This window comes from Mchenga conophoros, linkage group LG7 (genome assembly GCF_057382185.1).
Source record: "Mchenga conophoros isolate Kocher_MC1m ecotype Shallow Benthic linkage group LG7, M_conophoros_male_GT1.1, whole genome shotgun sequence".
NCBI lineage: Eukaryota > Metazoa > Chordata > Actinopteri > Cichliformes > Cichlidae > Mchenga > Mchenga conophoros.
The window spans coordinates 25,671,803-25,696,109 of NC_140532.1; the positions used below are offsets into that span (position 1 = coordinate 25,671,803).

General features: G+C 40.9%; 1 protein-coding gene across 3 annotated transcripts in view; it reads left to right on the forward strand.

Annotated features, from left to right (window-relative positions):
- Positions 1 to 24,307, forward strand: part of LOC146570210 (metabotropic glutamate receptor 8-like) — a 149,994-nt gene that overhangs the window by 74,511 nt on the left and 51,176 nt on the right. For all 3 annotated transcript variants that reach the window (XM_085283107.1, XM_085283105.1, XM_085283106.1), the window contains one exon: positions 5,302 to 5,518. In XM_085283107.1, coding sequence (XP_085139233.1) covers positions 5,302 to 5,518 — 217 coding nt within the window. The remainder of the gene's footprint in view (positions 1 to 5,301; positions 5,519 to 24,307) is intronic.

Consider the following 24,307-nt stretch of genomic DNA (forward strand, 5'->3'; position numbering starts at 1 on the left):
AACAAGAAGAAATGGGAGTGAGAGTTTTGTCTCACTCTCATTTCTTCTTGTTGCATGTTTTCTACCAAGCTGCAAGCTTCTACAGTTCCTTTGGTATAGCTACATCTATCACTGCGGCTGTCTTCTTCTGCTTGTCCACCACTACTATGTCTGGTTGACCAATTTTTCCGTATGTATCTGAAAGTCCCACAGGACCTTAGCAGGGTCATTCTCAACCACCCACTTATAGGGGGCGTATCCCGTTTTGATATAGGGACTTCCAAACTATACTGGGATGTTACTGGGTATACTATGCCATCCTCCTGGTTATGGTTTTCAATGTATGCCCTGCCTGCTAACATCTTGAACCCTGCAGTTATGTGCTGGATTGTCTCAGGGGCACAGCCTGGTGTGGTAGAGCCAAGTCTTTATGGATTTTGTGCTTAGAGCTCATTGATATGGTGCCATGATTAGTGCCTCTGTGCTGTGTCATTTTAATAAAAACAAGAAAGTTTAAGCAATGCAATACCAGGAGAGAAACTTTAAATCAGCTAATCACCAAAAAAGTGAAAAGGCCCTTTAAAGCAGGTATTAGTGTAACTGGTGCTCATGTTAATAACAGTATAATCATACAGAAAAGACATACTAGGGGCTCCTATGCAGCTTTGTTTCTTGGTCCCCAATTACAAGATGTTTTACTTCTCTCTGGAGCGTGTTATTGTTTTTTAGCCAATAATGGTTTCTTTCTTTGACATCTATTTACTTGAATCTTTTAAATCCTGCATTGTTTGAGCCTTAAAATGAAAACTTGGTTAAGAATTTTGCAACATACTGTAGGCCCTGTGAAAGGTTTATGCATATTAGTTTTATTTTATGCATTGGTATTTGTCAGTCTTGATTTAAAACGTATGATTTTTGTGCAGTACCTACATAGAAAATATTTCATTTCCCAAAGTCTGAAGGAAAACATGATAAGATAAGATAAGATAAGATAACCTTTATTAGTCCCACACGTGGGAAATTTGTTTTGTCACAGCAGGAAGTGGACAGTGCAAAAGTTATGACGCAAAAATTAGAATACAATAAGAATAAATACAGTACACAGCTGTACAGAATAGAATAAAATAATATACTATATACAGTAGAATAAAATAGAATAAAAATATACAATAAGATAAAAATAGAATACGAATGCTATATACAACTGAGTAAAAATACAACAATGACAGAAAGGATTATTGCACTTAGTGTTATTGCACATGTGTGGATGTGTGTGTTTGTTCAGTTAAAGTCTTTATTATGGAGTCTGACAGCAGTGGGGAGGAAAGACCTGCGAAATCTCTCCGTCCCACACCGTGGGTGCCGCAGTCTCCCACTGAAGGAGCTGCTCAGTGCTGTCACAGTCTGCTGCATGGGGTGGGAGACGTTGTCCAACAGGGATGACAGCTTAGCCGCCATTCTCCTGTCACTCACCACCTCCACTGGGTCCAGAGGGCATCCTAGAACAGAGCTGGCCCTTCGGATCACCCTGTTCAGTCTCTTCCTGTCCCCAGCAGAGATGCTGCCGCCCCAGCAGACCACACCATAAAAGATAGCAGAAGCCACCACAGAGTCATAGAAGGTCTTCAGGAGTGGGCCCTCCACCCCAAACGACCTGAGTCTCCGCAGCAGGTACAACCTGCTCTGCCCTTTCCTGTAGAGGGCGTCTGAGTTATGAGTCCAGTCCAGTCTGTTGTTCAGATGAACACCAAGGTACCTGTAGCTGTCCACAGCCTCAATGTCCATACCTTGGATGTTCAGTGGTTGCAGTGGAGAATGCTTGTGCCTGCGGAAGTCTACCACCAGCTCCTTGGTTTTACTGGCGTTGATCTGGAGGTAGTTCAGCTGGCACCAGTCCACAAAGTCTTGAGTCAGTCCTCTGTACTCCTTGTCGTCCCCATCAGTGATGAGGCCGACTATTGCAGAGTCATCAGAGAACTTCTGCAGGAAGCACTGGGTGGAATTGTGGGAGAAGTCTGCAGTGTAGATGGTGAAGAGGAACGGAGCCAGAACCGTTTCCTGTGGGGCCCCCGTACTGCAGACGACCCTGTCCGACACACAGCCCTGAGTCCTCACATACTGTGGTCGGTCGGTGAGGTAGTCCAGGATCCAGGTAGTGAGGTGATGGTCCACTCCAGAGTTCACCAGCTTGTCCTTCAGAACCGAGGGAAGAATAGTGTTGAAGGCACTGGAGAAATCAAAGAACATGATTCTCACAGTGCTTCCAGCGGTCTCCAGGTGAGCGAGGGAACGATGTAGGAGGTGAATGACGGCATCATCCGCTCCAATGCCAGGCTGGTAGGCAAACTGAAGTGGGTCCAGTGATGAGCTTGTTAGGCGCCGAAGCTGAGCCAGGACCAACTGCTCCAGGGTCTTCATCAGGTGGGATGTCAGAGCCACCGGCCTGTAGCTGTTGAGGTCCTTGGGGCGTGAAGTCTTTGGCACTGGTACAACACAGGAGGTTTTCCAGAGCTGTGGGACTCTTCCCAACCTCAGGCTCAGGTTGAAGAGGTGCTCCATCACCCCACACAGTTGGTCCGCGCAGGACCTGACGACCCTCGAGCTGATGCCATCTGGGCCCGCTGCCTTCTTGCCATTAATCCTCCTCAGTTCCCTCCTAACCTGGGTGGTTGAGAGAGACAGGCTGGAGCCTTGTGTTGAGTGTGTATTGGATGCTGTTGTTGGGGGTGGGGAGGAGTGAGCAGGGTGAATAGAGGAGGTGTGAAGTGTCTGAGGTGTCAGAGGTGGAACAGCAGCAGTGGGGGTGGGTGAGTCTGCAGCCGATGTTGTAGACTGTCTCATGGTTGAATCAAATCTGTTGAAGAAATGATTCAGTTCATTTGCCCACCTCACATCCCTTCCAGGCAGAGAGTTCTGCTGTTTGTGGCCCGAGATGGTTCTGAGGCCTCTCCAGACTTCACCAACGTTGTTTTGTTGAAGCTGGTTCTCCATCTTCTGCCTGTAGCTGTCCTTCCCATTCCTTATCAGTCCCCTCAACTCTCTCTGCACCCTTTTCAACTCCTCTTTGTCTTTGGATTTGAAGGCCCTCCTCTTCTGCTTGAGGACGGTTTTAATTTCTGGGGTAATCCAAGGTTTGTTGTTGGAGAAACACCGTACAGTCCTGGTAGGTACGGTGTTATCCACACAGAAATTAATATAGTCAGTAATGCATGTAGTAAGGCTGTCGATGTCCTCACCGTGGTCATCACAAATCACCTCCCACACAGTCGACTCAAAACAATCCTTAAGAGCCTCCTCGCTCTCCTCTGACCATCTCTGCACTGTGCGGGTGGCTGGTGGCACCCTGCGCACTAAGGGCTCATACACAGGGACAAGGTGCACCAGGTTGTGGTCAGATTTGCCCAGTGGAGGGAGAGGTGATGAACTGTATGCCTCTTCAGCATTGGCATACAGTAAGTCCAGTGTTTTATTGTCTCTGGTTGAGCAGGTCACATACTGGGTGAAGGTGGGCAGTGTGGAGTCCAAAGAGGCATGATTGAAGTCCCCTGATATTATGAGAAGGGCTCTCGGAGATTGTGTTTGCAGTCTGCTGACCACTGAGTGGAGAGTGTCACAGGCTGCATCCGCGTTGGCCGAGGGGGGGACATACGCTGTTATTGCGATAATGATGCAGAACGATTTATGTTTTAAATAAGGTCTTGGAGTCGCTGCATCCTTAACGTGACAGGTTGTTTTTCTGAGTCTCTGAATTGCTGACATTTCTCCCCGAAATTAATTAATTCCTTGTTGAATGGAAAATGTGGATCTCCACTATTAACTCCAGAAGAGAAAATGTAAATCCAGCTGTAGGATCACTGATATGGAAAATACAAAAAAGTTTTTTTTATTTTTTATGTTTTTTATTTTGTGTTGTACTTTTTATGATTCATATCAGCAATTAAAACAAGCCTATTATAATTTCTGATAAACTATATTGGATGACTTCTATCAGAGTTGTAACTTAAATAAAAGTAACTGCATTTATTTTTTATATTCTCCCTTCCCTTTTTTTTTTTAGTTTCTTTTCAATATGAGCAGAACCTCAGGGATGTTCTTCATTTCTGCAGGAAATGTAGGCTCTGTAGTTCTGTAGGAAATAAACTTCAGCTTCTCTCTGATGTGTTAAACCTGCAGTGCTCTGATAGTGTCAGCTCTCAGACAGGGTTGCATTTACAGTACAGTGTTTAATTTGTAGACTGTCACTGAGCAAGTCAGGCTGAGTGACATTTGTGTTGCTGTTAGGCCCCCAGCTGTCTATCTTCCTCCCTCTTCCTTTCCCTCTGTGAATCCTGATGAGGTGTCCAGTGGTGCTCTGTTCAACACACTGAAGTTGAAATCAATCAGCTCTTCAATCTTTCTCTAAAGGACCATTATCCAGCCCCGGCAGGCCTGTTGGCCTGCCTACAGCAGGATCTATGACTTCTCTTTTTCACACCGTAAAGCTCACTAATTTGAATCTGACAGGAGTTGGAAGTTTGTTTAAATCTTAACAAATCAACTGTTAGATGTTTGAAAATGAATGTGGACAATATTTAACAGTCTGAGTAAAATCACTACTTTATTCCTCCATATCTTTTAAGTTCATAGTTTGGTTTGTATGACTTCTGATGTCTTCAATAAAAAAAAAAAAAAAAAAAAAAAAAATATATATATATATATATATATATATATATATATATATATATATATATATATATATATATATATATATATATATATATATTCTCCACTACTCTTTTGATAACTTCGATGGGTTAATTTTTGCATGTTTTTGTGAGCTACAGTATTTCTGTTTTTGAGATTGTCTGTCAGTTTGCATCTTCTATTCCTGAAATCTTCTCTTAGCCTGTTGCGCTGAAAGTTTTTCCATATATATTGATTATTATTCTTTATTTGTTGTACAGCCAAGTTTTGTTTTTTTACATGCAAATGAATGAACAATTAAGAACATGTTGCAACTATTTTTCTAACAGATCTGTTATATTTTCAGCTGGGAGAAGCACATTAGAAAAATGGTTAAAAATGTACAAACAAACAACACTGATACATATCATTTGATCAAGATGCTTAAGCATGACATATTATGGTTAAAAGTTTTCTATATCATCCCAAAATTATAGGACATGTTATTGTCTGTTTTATTAGTTTGCTTTTTGCAGTGTAATTTTGAGTTTTTCATGATGTAATGGAAAGTTGCAATAAACTAAAACCGGCTTATACAGTAGCCTGCATTATCTGCACTTCTATGGGTCTAGTGGTTTTAACCTTGCTGTTTCTCCACAGATTCCTCAGATCAGCTATGCGTCGACAGCTCCAGAGCTCAGTGACAACACACGCTATGACTTCTTCTCCCGTGTGGTTCCTCCCGACTCCTATCAGGCTCAGGCCATGCTAGACATTGTGACAGCGATGGGCTGGAACTACGTGTCCACCCTTGCCTCAGAGGGAAACTACGGCGAGAGCGGCGTTGATGCTTTTGTCCAGATCTCCAGAGAGTTGGGTAGGAAACTGTAAACAGATATACAGTTAATTCAAGTCAAAGTGAGATTTAAAAGTTTTTTATACTTTGGTACTCGAGAGAGCTTAATTAAATATTGAACTTTTAAAACTAATTGAGTTAAATGGGACCAAAAGCTATTGATCTGATAAATTTGCTGCACTCTGTTGATGAATGAACAGAAGATGTCTTCTAACTGATTATTGATCTTATTATGCCAGAAGTTGACACATTTCTCCTTGACTGGTCACTGTGAGGTAATCAGGTTTGGCGCTTACTGAATAAAATGTTATCACATGGAGTTAAGCCCTTACATTAATTAATATAAACTTTTGAAATTAACCAGTGACCACATGTTTGATAGAGATTAGCATTTTGTTTGTATGTAGTTGTTCAATTCAATTTAACTGATTCTGTTCTGTTTTGTTACTTAAATTAATCAGAGGCTGGGACTGGCTCTATCACACTTTGAATGATGACGGCTTATGATATGATTTAAACAGATGAGCTTGCAATGCAGGGCAGCCAGCTCTAGGAGGAGTCTTGGTGTTTCCAAACTTCTTCCATTTATGGATAATAAATGATGAGGCCACTGCGCTCATTGGAAAATGACGATATTTTTCGGTATTCTTTCCCAGATCTGTACCTTGATAAAATCCTGTCTCAAAAATATAGAGACCTCATGGCTTGGTTTCTGCTCTGACATTCAAATTGTATCTGTATTTACTGAAAAACATAATTTACCACAGGTAGATTCCGATCAAGTTCTAGAAACATATGACAGATGATTAGTTGAAATAGGATGCACTTTCATCTTCCTAGCCACCTCTTCCTGCTTGTCTGGGGAAACACAGAGTTGTTCCTAGGCCAGCCGAGAGATATAATCTCTCCAGCAAGTCCTGGGTCTACAAGGGGGCCTCCTTCTGGTGGGACATTGCTATAACCTCTCACCCAGGAGGCACCCAGGAGGTATCCTTTCAGATGCCCCAACCACCTCAACCTGCTCCTTTCAATGTGGGGGAGTTGTTGCTTTGCTTTGAACCCCTCCGGATGGATAAACTTCTCACCCTGTCTCTATGGGTGGATGGCCCTTGCCACTTTGTATCCACAGTCTGATTCTATTAGTAACTACCCAGACCTTGTGATCATAGGGGAGAGCAGAGAGATACATCAACCAGTATACTGAGAGCTTTGCTTTCATGCTCTTTTTATCACAACGGAATAATGCAACATCCACTTTTCTGCAGCCATAACCTGAATCCATCTGTCGATCTCCCACTCTCTTCTCCAGTTACTCATGAACAAAACCATGAGTTACTTAAACTCCTCCACTGTTGGCAGCAACTCATCCTTGACTTGGATTAGGCACTCAACCCCTTCATGGTTGAGGACTCAGACTTGGAGGTACTGATTCTCATTTCCACCGCTTCACATTCAGCTGTGCACCACTCAAATCTGAGCTGGATACAATCTGATGAAGCATATAGAACCATATCATCTTCAAAAAGCGGAAAGATTCTGAGGCCACCAAAGTGGAAGCCTTCCACCACATGGCAAGACATTCTGTACATAAAAAGCATTAAAAGAATCAGTGCCGGAGTTCAGCATGTACTGGGAACAACTTAATGTTCCTGACTTATTGCCGGCAATGCAGAACGAGCTCCCACAATGTTTATATATAGGAACTGAACGGCTAATAGCAATGGACTAGACACCCCATACTCCCGAAACACCTCCCACAGAATACCCCACCCACACTATACATTTGTTCATATATACACACCATAGTGTATTGTTCTTCTTTGTTCTATTTGTATCTTATTTTGAGAAGGAAGGGGATTCATAGTTTATGTAGAATTTGGACCCAAAATACAGACTCCAAGACAGGTTTGAACAAACGAAAAAATTCACCTTTATTCAGGTCAGGCAGCAGATCCTGGTGGCTGAAGCAAACAGGATTCAAAAGTAATCTGAAGCAGGTAAAACGTGGGGAAAACCGCAGGCAGACAAACAGTACAACATGACAAAGAACTAAGGAAAACTAAGGGTTAAATATACACACAAGGTAATCAGGGAAAGAGACACAGCTGGGGAAAACAAGGCGTAGGTGAATAGAATCAATTAACAAGCAAGAGGGGAAGCAAAATTGAACATAATGCACTTGAGATGAGAGGCCATTAAAATAACACAGGAAGCATAAACACTGCGATGGAGACTAAACAGATAAACTTGACAGACCAAAGTAAACAAAGACAAAAGTGACTATGGACATGGAAGACCTAACAAAAACAACGACTGGGCATGGGGAATATTGACATTTTCTGTTTGACAGAAACAGAGCGTCCAAAACTGAAAACACTGGGTGCAAAACCTGGATTCGTGACAAAGGGCACTCTATTTATTATATGTCCAAAATGTCACGAACATACTTTGCTGATATTTATGATATGATATTCAAGCAAGTGCTGAATTATTATATATAGTTCAGTTTATAAGAGAAAAAGCTATTTCTCTGTGCATGACTTACAGTAAAAAGAAGAACTATGACTAGAAAAAGTTAATTTAAATGTAATTACATTTTTCATTTTCCATCTGTCATGTATTCTGCTTTATCACCTTGTTGCTTTATTGCTGACACATTTATCTGGCTTTGCAACACTGCTGTAATCTCTGCGCAAATGATGGCAGCTGTACTAATGATGAAAAATGGCTGCGATGGAGGCTTTTAAAAGCATCTGATTAATAACTGTGCAGAGAGCAGCTGTGGCTCCTGTGTGGGCTCAGTGAGGTGTCATCTATGCTGCTGTTGTCACTTTGCAAACACACGATGCTGCACATGCAAATGGCTTCATTAACAGAGTGAATATGTATTTACAATACTGTGCAAAAGTCTCTTGCTTCCCCTGATTTCTTTATTTTTTGCTTGGAAAAAGGAAAATGGATGGAGCTATTTATTGAAATGTGCAGACATGAGTAGAAATATAAAGGTAAAGAACAGTTTGTAACAAGCCTGAATCTCAGTAACGGTATGACCACCTTTATGTTTTAAGTTCAACCTGAAATTTCAAGAAAGCTTGCTCGTAATTTCTTTGATCAGTCTTAGTTCTAGAATAGTTCTCCAGGCTTTCTCAACATGCAGTTCTTTGCATGTTTGCAACATCGTATTGCATAATTATTATAATAGGGACGGTATTATGTACTGACAAGTACAGTGGTAAAACAATTCTTGTCATGAGGTTTGCACACACCTCAGGAGTAGATTGAACCCACTCCTCTTAGCTGAAACTCTCTAAATCCTTTAAGTGTTTTGGCGGGAACTTGGCACCCTGAAGCTTCACTTCCTTCAACAGACTTTCAATAAGGCTGAGGTCTGGAGACTTGGTAGGACACTGCATGACCTTAACGTGGTTCCACTCCTTTGTTGGCATGGTTGTCTGTTTTGGGTTGTTGTCATGCTGGAAGACCCACACAAACCTGTCTTTAGTGTTCTGGTTGAAGGAGGGAGGTTCTGTTCCAAATTGTTACAGTACATGGTCACATCCCTTGGCCTGTCAATGTGGTGAAGTTGTTCTGTACCTTTAGCAGAGAAACTTTAGCTGTTTCTCTGCTAAACATTTTCAACTCTGTGCTTGACTGTGTGTGTTCTTTGGGTAACACTAAGCATTTCTCTTCCTCCAATCATGGGGGATCAAGCTGGTGCCAAAGAGCACGATTTTGATTTTATCTCAATTTTGAACACAGGAGTTTCTCCCAAGCTTTCTCTGAATTATTTAGGGGTTCACTCACAAACCTAAGATTGGTCTGTACGTGTGTTTTCATGAGAAAGGAGATGGGCAGCGCAAAATTTAAATCCATTCAGTGTATTGTGTTAATAATGGTGTTCTTGGTGACTGTGGTCTTGTTATTGAGATATGAATGGGAGCAATGTTAATCTTAATCAAAATAGCTTGTTATTATACTCATTTTACTCAATAACTTGCAAATCAATTTATAACTTTTATGAAAATGTTTGGTTTTTGGATTTTTAATTGATATTTTTTTCTCTGTCCATTAAAATTAAACTACCATAGAAATGTTCATTTCTCTAATGAAGGCTCTTATCCTGTTGATCTTGTATAGTTATAGGTTTTCCAAGATCCATGTGTGAGGCATTATTTCATAGCCTTTCTGGTAGTCAATCCAAGTAATGCTAACTTGGACCAGTCTGGTCCTACAGTGTTGACTGACTCCTCTATCTACCAGTAGCTGGTGTTTTGCCCCCCTGGTTTCTATGCCAATGCCAATTCCCTTCTTGGCCCTGCTCATGTATTGAGCGACATGACTTTTCACCTTAGCCCCTATGAAAGAGAAGAGGAAAGAAGTGTCTGTCCAAAGGAAAAAGAGAAAAGACAATGAAGGTGGTAAAAGTGGAAATAGGTTTATCTCTGAGGTAACTCCCTGCACCCTGTAATGTGGTTTTCTTTGTGATTTGATGATCCAACTTCTGAGATATTGCCAGATGTTACTAATGTGGGTAACTTGAGGGCCATAGAGACCTGCTCAACTACAACATAACACAGGATTGCTGCCACGACCACCTTATGTAGTTTGTCTCCATGACAACAACTGCAGCTCTGACTGTAGCGTGGTGAGCAGTTCAGGGTCAGATTGATGAAACCCCCATATCCCCCTTGAGTTGATGCCTTTACCAAACACTCATCAAGTGAGGATATTTGAATAATTGTTATTTAACAAAAGCAGAAACTGAAAAATCATCTGGCTTTAGGCTATCTCAGTGTCTTTTGTCTTTTCTACAGTACCTATAAAAGATTAATCTAGCCACAATGAACTATTTTCAAGCCTTGATTATTTAATTTCTTTTCTAAGCAGAAAACTCGCAAATTCTTTATTGAAAGAGAAAATCTGCACAGCCTTGGGAAAACCATGCAACCTCCAAACAGAAGGGTCTTGCCACAATTAAAAACTTGGACCTTCTTGCTATGACACAACAGTAGTGACTATATTTAGATCAGAGTTTGAAGTGCTAAGTTATATGGACTCATAGGCTCCATAGTAGTGACTCACGTTTGTAGTGAAACCTAGCAGACAGTTAGCAGTTACAGCTGCCAGTGTCAACATCCAGCCAGCCAGTATAAAACGATCTTAAAATGTAAACTTTAAGCTTGGGGAACGTTAGAGAGAAAAATACTTTTTGTAGGAGCTGTAAACGTGCTCTTCTGCTGTAAAGTTGGGCATTTAAAGTGGCAGTCTATTTGGATTGACTCACTTTTGGGACCAGCCCAAAGTGATCATTAGAAGAGCTGCAGTTTTTGGCACTCGATGCTGAGATCAGGCCTCTGTGAGGTTACTCAGTTGCTGTTATTTAACACTAGTTCAACATGCTAAATTGAATATATGAATGTTGGACAATGCAACAGAAATCACAAGTGTCTGGTTTGAATTTTATCATGAAGTAATTAACAAAAAAGCAAGCTGATGATAATATTGCAAATTATACACAGAGAATGAATGAATGCATATTTCATTGTGTGGTTAGAAAATGAAAACCTTTAAAATCCAGAAAAACTTTAAAATAAAAAAATTCCTTCCATCTTCTTAATCTTTGTAAAAGTGTGACAGCTGGCCGATGGAGAGAGACTTTCCATCTGTAAGGCCACCAGCTGCTCTCCTGTGCTGCTGAGAGGTGCTTCCACTTCAGTGAATGATATTACATGACTCTAGGACAGAGGTAAGCAGGTAATTTTCCCAAGGGGCCACATGAGAAACTGGAACGGTTATAGAAGACCAGAGCAATAAGATGAACTTAGTTTTAATTGTATCTCTTCACAAACTGCTCTACTGGTAACAGTAAGCTAATACTCACAATTAGACAATGAAAAATATGAAACAAGAATAGTAAAAACAACATTTTATCACTATTCAGTCAACATTCCCCAACATTCCTGTTGTATTTCCTTTCATTCAGTATATTGCAAAAATGTGAAAAAATGTCCGCTTTGTTTTTCCAGTGAAATTCCTGATGTCCCACAATATCCGTGATCTGTGGAGTTGGGCAAATTCTCAAATGTTTCCTCTTTCTCAGAGCATGTTAGCGTAAACAGGTCAACCCAACACAACTCCCCACCAAATAATGGCTTACTCTTTTTTTAGAGTTTGGTTGGGAATCACAAAACTAGTCTTGAATGCTCCATCCCTGGATAAAGCTCGGTAAAACGTCATTGTTGCTTTGGAGCTTTGCTAGGAAAGGTTCAGATGTTTAAAGCCGACCCTTGTCCTTTGTCATGTGTCTGTAATGGCATCCTGTAATTCATATAAGAGGCTGAAGCAACTAGTTTTTTATAGATGATTACATTTTAACCAAGGCCTTGGCTTCTGGCTCTACGTCTCACAGCTTCAATGATAAACTCTCAGCAAAGGAAAAATTTGCAATATGAACTAACCCTAACAGGCAGCTTAGATGTGTGCTTCTTCCTTTGTCCTGCAACCCAATGCTGAATTTTCAACTCTGCATCCCGACAGCTGTCTGTTGCTGCTGCAGCCTGACTGCTCATTGTTACCACCAGAGCAAGCTACCCACAAATGTCACATGATGTGTTGAATGCGGACCCAAATAGAGACTCTAAGATAGAGTAGCATAAAGAAGCAACACAAAATCAAGGCAACAGGGGGAAACAAAGTCCAAAAATCCAAATGGGAAGTGGCAGAAAATGAAGTTCATAAATCAAAGCATGGGAAAACACACTGGTAATGCACAGAGAATAAACAGTATGACATGACAAGGAACTAGGGAAAAGGTTTAAATACACAGAGATAACGCAGATATTGGAAACAAGTGGGGAACACTGAACCTAAAACGAATCATGGCAGACAAAGCAAGGGGAGCACACGAAATAAAGAGCACACAAGATGAGAGACTAACAAAAATAAGACGTTGCTAAACATCGGACATGAAAACTAAAAGAAACAGAATACAAATAACCTATGACTAAGACTAGAGGTGGTCACTAAATTAGTGAGATTTCCTCTGCAGCTTACTAGTTATCTTTGCTTCCATCTTCGCTATCTGTGCTTTAAGATGCACATTTGAGAATTATACCAGGGAGTCAAATACTTTCTTTGTCAGAGGAGCCACAATAGTAGTAAACATGCTAAACTATTTACAAGATAATCGACCTCTGTGGGAGTAGCATTCAGGTAGCTGTTCTGCTCTGTGTTGGCACATAGCATGGAAGAAGATAACAGTGGAGCAATTCTTAGACTTATTTAAAGCACATTCAAAAAGGCATCTACTGTGATAAAATGTATTCCCCATTACTGTGAATTTAAATGTTATTAGAAAATGATCTGACAAAAAAGGGTTTTTAAGGAATACTGTTAAATGTACAGTTTCTATGCCATATGTCAGAACAAGATCTAGAGAGTGATGAAAGTGGTCGGTGGGTTCTTTTGCATTTGAGTCTAATGGTAGAATAAATGCTCTGCTAAGGCTGTAGTTTTCAGTATTTCAGTATTTTGCTGAGGATATTACCACATCATTTAGAAAAGATATTGAGAGAATAACAGAACTGTTTTGATCTCTGACAGTGAAAAGCTGTTGTGCTTTCTTCAGTCTGTCACTGTCTCACCACCGTTCAGTTAATCCTGGAGCCTCCCCACCAGGAGAAGTGTGATCTTCCTGCTTTCTTTCAGTGGGAAATCGTAGCTGTCAGCAGACTGAGTCCTATTTGAACTTATATCAGACTGAGATGACACCAACTGTCTCCAAAATGACATCCAGCTCAGAAGCTGTTAATTATGTGTTCATGTTCGAAACCTGCAAACAAGTGTAGTGTTGTCTTAAAATGATTCTGCTTAAAAAAAAAAAGAAAAAAAAGAGAGTACACTATATATAATGAATCGCTATAAAATGAGTAAACTTTAACAAGAGTTTTGTAATGTATTCTAAAATTTTCACAAGGTGTAATGATGTAAATTTGTTGTAATGAATAAATATCCAGCAGCTTCAGTCATCTTTCGAGGAAGCAAAGATGCAGAGTTATCTGCTGTTTTTTCCTTGACTCAGGGTGAAAGTTTAGCATTTTAATAATGAAAAACTGTCACAAGAAAATATTATTTTTTGAATAGCAGCAGATATTCCCCCTCCTTCAGTTTTTAGTCAGATATAGTATAGTCCTCTGTGTATTTGTGTGTTTGCAGCAGATTAACTAGAGAAACTGATTGTTTGTATTTCCACTGGCTTTCTGTTGGATCAGCTGTGGAAAAACTCTGCTGTCGTTTTTCTTCTTCTGAAGTGTAAAATCCTGTACAAGATAATCTGCTTTTGTTTCTCTCAGTTCCCCATTTTCTTCTATCTTCTCATCTGTATTTCTTTAGCCCTTAAACTTTTTTCTTTTTTTCCCATTCTACCGTATGGCATACATGCTTTCTGTTAACTGTCCCCCTGTTAAATATATGCTTTTCACATTTGCTGTTGTCCAGTCATGGATGAAATGTATTTTCTGACTTTTACCCTATTTTCTTGTTATCACTCATTTATTTATTTTCACTTTTTCCTGAAGAGGAGTTTTTTTCATCCTTATGTTCTGCATGCAGTCAAAGGAGTGGATGAATATTTCATGGGAAGGGATTCCTCCACCTTTCCTCCCTTGAGAGGAGAGCATCTGCAGTTAGTAACTAACCTTTTCTCCAACACATAAAACAGTCCATTAGTGGCAGCCAGTCGGACACAGTGAGGTGAGGGGGAGGTGAAAGTCATTTGCACTAAGAAGGAAGGGTGTGTCATTTGGGAGCTTAGTCCCAGGATTTCAGTAAGAGGCTGCTGAAGTAACAGGACTGTTTACAGCAGAATTTTTAAGGACGCGAAAGAAGAAAAAAAATATTAAGAACAAAAACAGGAACAGCAAATTTCTAGATACTTTGGGGCTTTTACAGGTCTGGTGGAAGCTAAATTAGCTTTGATAGCTGTAGCTTACTGGTAGGAATTAGCAGCTGGATACCATTTGCTCTCAAGAAATCAAATGTTAGAAGATTAATAGACAAAGCTGAATTATAGAATATCATCACAGACCAAGTTGGCACAATAGCCCTTGGAGAATGTTGCATAGCTCAGATGATCTACAGAAAGATGCAGAAAAAGAAAATGCAAATGCAAAAAAAAGGGGAAAGACTCATAGTAACTAAAGATATAAAAACAGTCCTCCAAATTCCTAAATCAGCTGCAAAGGGACATAAAACAATCTCAAGGAAAAACAAAATCAGTGGGGCTGGCTGCAGCTCAAGAGGTAGAGCAGGTCATTTGCTAATCAGAAGTTTGATGGTTCAGTCCCTCGGTACTGCAGTCTGCATGCCAAGTACCGTTTGGCAAGATAATAACCCTAAGTTGCACTCTGATGCATCCATCGGAGTGTGAATGTTAGACAGAGCACAGACACAGACAAGCAGTTAAAAAATATATATAGAAAAAAATGTGCTTATGCGAATGAGGCAAGTTGTGTAAAGTGCTTTGCATGCTCAGAAAGTGTAGAAAGGTACTATGTAAGAACCAGCCCATTTACCATATTGAGGTATAATGTCAGACATAGATGCAGCTTGAATAAATATCCCAGAATGTGCTTCTTAAAAAAGTACATTAGGCCCATTTAGAAGAAACTTGTAGCATCCTCACATTTCAATAAAGCAGCGTATTTTCTTCTTTTCCAGACACATAGAGCAACCATGAGAGGTATCACACAGGTCCTGACTGAGTCACAGTGATGAACTGTTGCTGTAGATTTCATCACAGCTTATGCTTGCACTGAAAGGACACACCAAACCCATGTCATCATGATGCTTGAGTCAGCAGCTGCAGTGTTTGAAAGGAAAAAGGAAGACACTAGAAGTAAAATGAGAGCTCAGCTATGTAGGAATTAAACATGACTGTCACCTGACTCTAGTTCTACCATCAAAGGATCATACCAACAGAAACGTACTGCAGGTTTCTGGAATGCCAGATACACCAAAGTTGTGTGCACAAAATTATTTCCAAGTTTGTAACCACTGTTCCTATAATGTTAAGTTTGCCTACATTGGTTGAATATAACTGACTTCACAATCAGATGTTAGAGTAATCTTATGAATAGTTTATCTGTCCTTAGCAGAGATGGGCAGTAACGCGTTACTTACTGTAATCCGATTACTTTTTCAAGTAACGAGTAAAGTAAGGGATTACTATTGCAAAAACGGTAATTAGATTACCGTTACTTTCCCGTAGGAACGCTGCATTACTGCGTTACTAAAACCGTGATTTTTTTTTGCGAGAATGTGTCATGACAGTGACGTAAGCAAGTGCGACGTTCATGACAACCGCTGTGTGCAGATCAACAGTGGATAATATATCGAGTGTGGGAGAGAGTATGAGCGTGCAGCGTTTAAAGCGTGAAAGTACTGACCTTACTTTAAGTTTGATTCCATAAAAAGTGACAAAAACATTAGTGTCCGTTGTGCGTGGGAAGAAAACTTATTTTTACAGCGAAAAAAAACCCTAAACTTCCAAGCAAGCACCGAGTGTGCAACGACGTAATGGAAAACTCACAGAGAAACTCGCGGATTCTTCAACTGACCGCCGCGGCACACCTGCACCAGGGTAAACCTCCGCCTACCCTACTCCTGCTTTACAGGTGAAAATAGAGCAAAAGGACCGCTAGTCTTTGACTTAATTTATTTTCTGCTGTGTTTTTCTTGCATCTATTTGAAAGAGTGAGTGTAAACACAAAAAAAGAAAATTATGCGCTGGAATGTGCAGAAAATAGGTTTAAATATTAAACAAATTTCTTCCAGTCAGAGAATGTTGCATATAATTAAATTTTTGCTTGATGCATAAAGTTAAAAGATTAAAACTGATAAAACAAGTTTTAAAAAAAGACTTTTCCATTTTATTACATTTTGTATGATGGATTATGTAGAAAAAGTAGAATTGGGCTGAAAGATCTATCGCTTTATCACCTCTTCAGGTTGTAAATCGTGTTTTTAAAAAGTAACTAAGTAACTAAGTAATTAATTACTTTTGAAAATAAGTAATCAGTAAAGTAACTTTTCAGTAACTTTAATTACTTTTTTGGGGAAGTAATCAGTTACTGATTACTTTTTTCAAGTAACTTGACCAACACTGGTCCTTAGCGATGGAATAAATGAATATAAATGTAGTAGTATGCCTTGCTATGTTTTGGTCTTCTGTCTTGTTCACGTGCTGCCTTTTGACTGTCTTTGGATAACATCTGAAAACCTCCAGCCCATTGATAATCTCCAGGAGAGCTAGGTTAGAAATAACAAGTTGCTTTTTTTTCTGGAAGTACAAAACGCTTTTGTTGGTAGAAGTAAAAATGGTAGTTTTATTGTTATATGCACATGCAGAGTTTGAGTTTATACTGTATAATGAAATTCTTATTTTACTGGAGTTCCTTCACACAGCACACATAAAAACAATCTAATATGATAAATAACATGAAATAAAACTTCTAACAATATTAAAATAAATGAGATAAAAAAAATACAGCTAAAGTAAAAGTAACAAATGCAAACAGTGAAAAGTGTTAGAAAGGACACAATAGTGGTGGGATTGAAGTGGGCACAGTGGCCTGGGAAAGGGACAGCTTGAAAATGTCTCCAAATATGTTAGCTAGCACCAATGAGCAGACTGAGCACATGTCTAGAAGGCCTTAAGATAAGGGCTTTGCTAATGCTGGGTTTAGGCTTTAAACTAGAGTTGCTTATTAGTTTCTCTTGTTTGTCAATCTTTGTACAAACCTTGTGTAAAGATTTTTCTTTCAGGCTTTGACTCTGTTTCAGTCAACCCCTTAAAGCCTTAAAGCCTTGTGCATCGAATTTGATGCATGAGTATTTGTATTGAGACTTCTACATAATCAGTGTAATTTTTTCCCTTGAAAAGGCCAAATAAATTGCACGAGCAATAAATTAATATGTTTTCCAACAGACACGTCCCAACTCTGTATATTCATGTCTCAACTCTGTATATTTTTATATATTTTATCATGTCTCAACTCTGTATATTTTTCTGTATATTTTTATATATTTTTTTTATTGTTTACTCTACTTAATTTGTAAAATATGTGTACACACACACACACACACACACACACACACACACGTAGAAAAATATTTAGTATACACATCCAGAAATGCATATACTATTATATATTGTACATATATTTATTAGTTTCAGATGTAGCCATTCTTGTATTTTGCACAACTCTGTTGCTTGTGAAGCTCGCACACAAGAATTTCACTCACATGTGCTGTACCAATGTACCTGCACATGTGATGTGACAATAAAAGTGATTTGATTTGATTTGATTTGACACTGGTGCAGGCTTTACAGACCATTACAGACAAGACCATCAAAGCATTTTTAAAGTCACAACAAACAGCAGGTCACCAGTGACTTGTTTGAGATAAAGACTAGAGTTTTGCTTATCTCTTGTTAGGATGTCGATGAACAATAGCAAATGGATTAAAGTAGATGACAGGAGACAGAGGTGAGGTGTAGACCAGCCGATTTATTCACCAATACTGAAGAATACACAAACATGACAAAATAAAATAAAATGATATGATGAACGAAGCATAGGTTAGCTCTAGCAGCAATCTGTAACATTAACTGGCAGCATTTTATAGACTACTGCTAACTAATCCTCAAGCCTACCACTGTATAAGGTTAGATATTGAACTAAAGTAATATACTAAATGCACACCTTGCCAGCTTTTCTGGTTTTTAGTCTTGTCCTTGTCCACAGTCATTTTCAAAGGAAAACATTTTCTTTTTGTTTGTTGTTTATCTTAAGCCACTTACCACTGACCTATGAATTATTCAAGCATAAAAATTTACTGAACTCAAGGGCTGAAGTGGTGTCACATCTATACATGTCAGACAATTTAGCAAAGAGCCAATTTTAAACGGTAACTTTTGCCACTTTATTATTACTAGCCTTCTGGCAGTGGCCGACCTAGAAAATCCAGCTTGAACCAAGACACATCTGCTGTTTACCAAAATCTAATCAGAAAAGGCCTCAGTGGAAGCCATTCTTCAGGAAGGGACACAGTGAGATAAGGCATAGTTATGTCAAATGACATTTTTCTGGAGTGAAAAGTAGCGGCAGTAGGTCTTCTGGAGTGACAAATGCAAACTTGAGGTTTTTGGTTCAAATTGTTTTCAGTATGTACAAAAGAGACTGATGAGAGCAGCAGTAGGTGTCTACAGCTATCTGTAACATAACAAAGGCTCTGTTGTGGTTCGGGGCTGCATTTCAGCCAGTGGTGTTGATAACTGCCCAAACTGATGGTACTTTTCTGCGTTTGTGATTCCAATAGATTTTGATCCACCATGAAATACCATCTGGAAAACACCTAACAGACAAAAGGCAGCTTCGTTTTGAGCATGACAGTGATGCCAACCACAATTGCAGAAAAAGCATACCTGGATAGAAAAACACACACAGTGGAACAACTGAATAGACTAAAGTAAAGAAATTACCAGAAAGCCTGCACAAGAAAATTCAGGCTGACGATGATGAAGAATAACGGTGGTCAGCGAATACTGACTTTCGAACTTAGTTAGAACTGTACAAATCCTGTTTTTGCCCTGTTGTATTTACTGTTTTTCCATGTATTGTTGTTTTAATTCAGTTCAGTTTTATTTATATTGAAACAAGATTTTCCTCAAGGAACTTAATATTGTAAGGTAAAGACCCTACAATACCACATAGTAACCCCAACCATCAGACCATACAGTTATATAAGGTCTTTAAGATAAGATGGGACCTGATTGAAGACCTTGTATGTGGTGAGAAGTATTTTAAATTAGATTCTTGATTAATCAGAGAGCCAGTAAAGGGAAGCTGATATAGGAGAAATATGTTGAATCTGTCTCTTTATAGTCTAGTTTCAAGAAACTACTGCATCTTTGTGGTAGCAGAATATAAATAACTAATGGGTGGCTCAAAACTTTTGCACAGTATTGAAGCATAATTAAATAGAAATCAGAAGGATGTGAAGGCCACAATGCAAATAAGAAACTTGATAGGTAACAGTTCCTAATGTCTGAAACCACAGTTGTTTAGCATGTAGTTATAATGCAACCTAACCATACCCAGGTTCACTGGTGATCTGATGGATGTAAAGAGTTTTAAACTGGGCAAAAGATCTCATACAGTATTCTTTATGGACTTTATTTTTGTCCTCTTACTGAGCACTCATAGTGTTATTCTATCCCTGTAATGTCATCAGGACTATGTTACTCACCTTACCTCCACAGGAGCCTAGGTACAAGGTATTTTGTTATTATTATTACCACGGCCTTTATTTTCTATGTCTGTTTCCATTTGATTCAGTAACTGCTGCTTCTTGTCTTAATCATCAGAGCTGGTTGAAGCAGACAGAAACCTAAGTGAACATATTTTGAACACATTTCCCTCACAAGAAAGGATCTCGCCATCTCTGCAAGCCACCTCAAATCAAATCAAATCAAATCACTTTTATTGTCACATCACATGTGCAGGCACACTGGCACAGCACATGCGAGTGAAATTCTTGTGTGCGAGCCCCACAAGCAACAGAGATGTGCAAACACAACAACACAAACGAGCAAAATACAAGAATGGCCAACCTGAAACTAATAAATATATGTACAATATATAATAGTGTATGCATTTCTGGATGTGTATACTAAATATTTTCCTACGTGTGTGTGTGTGTGTGTGTGTGTGTGTGTGTGTGTGTGTGTGTGTGTATACACATTTTTACAAATTAAATAGTAAAAAAAATAAAAATAAAATAATAATAATAATAATAATAATAATAATAAAATATATAAAATATACAGAGTGAGACATGTGCAAAACAAGTGGCATTTATATACAGTATGGAGTGCATAATGTTAAAGTTCCAGTAGTGAAGCTGAGGTGTCTATGACGTGTTCAGCAGTCTGATGGCCTGATGGAAAAAGCTGTCTCTCAGTCTGCTGGTACGGGACCGGATGCTGCAGAACCTCCTTCCTGATGGAAGCAGTCTGAACAGTTTATGGCTGGGGTGACTGGAGTCCTTGATGATCCTCCCCGCTTTCCTCAGGCAGCGCTTCCTGTAGATGTCTTGGAGGGAGGGAAGCTCACCTCCAATTATCCGTTCAGAGCACCGCACTACTCTCTGGAGAGCTTTGCAGTTGTAGGCGGTGCTGTTGCCATACCAGGTGGTGATGCATCCAGTGAGGATGCTCTCAATGGCACAGTGATAGAAGGTCCTGAGGATGCGGGGGCTCATGCTGAATCTTTTCAGTCTCCTGAGAAAGAAGAGGCGCTGCTGCGCCTTCTTCACTGTTTTGTTTGTGTGTACTGACCACGTAAGATCCTCAGCCAGATGTACTCCAAGGAACCGGAAGCTGCTCACTCTCTCCACAGCAGCGCCGTTGATGGTGATGGGGGTGTGTACTTCTCTGCACCTCCGGAAGTCCACTATCAACTCCTTTGTCTTTGCGACGTTGAGGGTGAGATGGTTGTCTTGACACCAGTGGGTCAGGGCGCTGACCTCCTCCCTGTAAGCCGTCTCATCACCGTTGGTGATAAGACCCACCACTGTAGTGTCGTCTGCAAACTTCACAATGATGTTGGAGTTGTTAGTGGCTGTGCAGTCGTAGGTGTAGAGTGAGTACAGGAGAGGGCTCAGTACACACCCCTGTGGAGCACCAGTGTTCAGTGTGATGGGGGATGAGGTGATGCTGCCCAGTCTGACCACTTGGCGTCTGTCAGACAGGAAGCTAAGGATCCAGCTGCAGAGGGAGCTGCTCAGTCCTAGATCCTGCAGTTTCCTGTCCAGCTTCGAGGGAACGATGGTATTGAATGCTGAGCTGTAATCTACAAACAGCATTCTCACATACGTGTCTCTCTTCTCCAGGTGTGACAGGGCAGTGTGTAGTGTCAGGGCTATGGCATCATCAGTGGACCTGTTGTGGCGGTATGCAAACTGTAGAGGGTCCAGTGAGTCGGGTAGTGCAGAGCAGATGAAGTCCCTGACCAGCTTCTCGAAGCATTTGCTTACGATGGGGGTCAGGGCTACAGGTCGCCAGTCGTTCAATGAGGAGATGGTGGAGGATTTGGGTACAGGGACGATGGTGGCCATTTTGAAGCAGGCTGGGACTACAGACAGAGAGAGGGAAAGGTTGAAGATGTGTGTGAACACTCCAGCCAGCTGAGCCGCGCATGACTTGAGGACGCGGCCGGGAATCCCGTCCGGACAAGTAGCTTTGCGCGCGTTCACCTTCCTGAAGCACTTCCGCACATCCTCCTCAGACACAGTGTGCGCACTGACGTCATCCGCGGTGCGCACACTGTCCGGTCTCATGGTGTTCGCTGCGTCGAATCTAGCGTAGAATACATTTAGATCCTCACACAGAGAGGCCGTGGTCTGCGGTGTGCTGGTTTTCCCTCTAAAGTCTGTGATCGTGTTTAGTCCCTGCCACATACTCCGAGGGTTGTCAAACTGTTGCTCCACCCTGTCCCTGTACTCACGTTTGGCTGCTTTGATCGTCTTCCGGAGTTGGTAATGTGCGTGTTTGTAGTCCGATGTGTTTGCGGAGGCAAAGGCGGTGTTCCGTGCCGCGCGAACATCTCCGTTAATCCAGGGTTTTTGATTTGGGAAGGATTTAACTGTTCTGGATGGGACGACATCTTCCACGCATTTCCTGATAAATCCACAGACTGAGTCTGTGTACTCATCAATGTCTCTGGCGGCCACGTGAAACATTTCCCAGTCCGCGTGATCAAAACAGTCCCGCAGCGCAGACTCCGAGTGGTCCGTCCAACAGTGCACCGCCCTCCGGGTTGGAGCTTCCTGTTTCAGCTTCTGCCTGTAGGCGGGCAGGAGCAGGATGGAGCAGTGATCTGATTGGCCAAATGGGGCGCGGGGGAGGGCTTTGTACGCATCCCGGAAAGAGGTGTAACAGTGGTCGAGTAGCCGGTTTCCACGTGTGTTAAAAGGATGTGTTGATGGAGTTTTGGTGAGACTTTCTTCAGGTTTCCCTTATTAAAGTCTCCGGCTGTGATAAACGCTGCCTCTGGGTGTGCGGTTTCCTCGCTGCTGATCGCGCTGTACAGTTCCCTGAGTGCACGGTCAGTGTCGGCTTGTGGGGGTATGTAAACAGCCGTAATAATCACTGCTGTAAATTCCCTCGGTAGCCAGAATGGCCGGCACTTAATCATCAGGTACTCCAGGTCCGGTGAGCAGAAGGATTTGACCGGGTGCACGTTCGCATAATCACACCAGCTGTTGTTGATCATGAAACACACACCACCGCCTCTGCTTTTCCCAGTAAGATCCTGTGACCTGTCCGCGCGGTGCACGGAGAACCCCGGTAGTTGTATTGCGGAGTCCGGTACTTTGTCCGATAGCCAGGTTTCTGTGAGGCAGATCACGCAGCAGTCTCGCATCTCTCGCTGGAATGAGATCCGTGCCCGAAGCTCGCACAGCTTGTTCTCCAGAGACTGCACATTAGCCAGTAATAAACTAGGTAACGGTGGTCTGTAAGTGCGCCGTCTCAGTCGAACCAGAACGCCAGATCTTCTCCCTCTGCGTCGGCGTTTGCGGCCTCCAGGGCCAGAGAACAAAGGCGTCTCAGGTGAGATGAATGGGGCAGAGGTGTGGACTCGAGTCACATGACTTGGACTCGAGTCAGACTCGAGTCATTAATTTTATGACTTTAGACTTGACTTGAAAAAATGTTCTAAGACTTGTGACTTGACTTGGACTTTTACACCAATGACTTGGGACTTGAATTGGACTTGAACCGGTTTACTTGAAAAGACTTGATATTTTACCCCAAATATAAAATTTAACATGCATATTATATAGAGATTGAAAATGTGATGTCATTCACGGGTAGAACCGCAAAGGATTCTGGGAACTCGTGGCAAGCGGTACTAGCGCACGCAGGCTTTCAATTGAAATCAGTTATACAGCGATAAAAAGAAACACAAAAATGTCAAGAAGCCGTTGTATTATTAACTGCAATAGCCGGTCGCATGACAGCCACGGGAAGCCGACGGGTAAAGAGATCGGTTGTTATCGGATTACGTCGTTGAAGAGAAATTGTTCAAGCCATGTTTCCGAAGTAACAAAGAGGCGACTGGATTGCAGCCATTCAAAGATCAAATATAACGTCCTAGAACACTCCAGCTCAGGTTAGTCTGCTCCAAGCATTTACACGAAGGTCAGTGTTTTTTAGTAGTTAATACGTCATTTTTCTTAACATAATTAGTGATATAGGTTACAAGCAAGTCTGGCGCTGAACAGAAATTGTCGCGCTATGCTCCTTTATTTATTGTGCATAAATAGTGAATTGTCCTGACACAATATTGCGTTTCGCCTCTGTTATTATGGTACATTGACAAAAACATATACTTTTATTCACAGGATAAAACAGTTGTTTTGTATCACTAATTGCCCAGTGCGATTACAGTATTATTGTCACTGCTACATTTCTGTGATGCTACCAGAAATTATTTCCACTACTAATTAATTACCGTTGAGCTCAAAGGTCCTATTAATAAACGGTTAACGAATGTGTATTTATGACGACGATTTGTGAGACTGGTAAACTTATGATACGTACGATGGTCTTTACTTTCTACACGGTGCATTTCAAGGTCCTGCACCCATCCGTCGGTAAACTGTACCTGGGCTTGTTGCAGTGACCGGAAGTTACTAAACTTCATGAGTGTATGCACTCACTCCAAGAACCGTATAATTATAAAT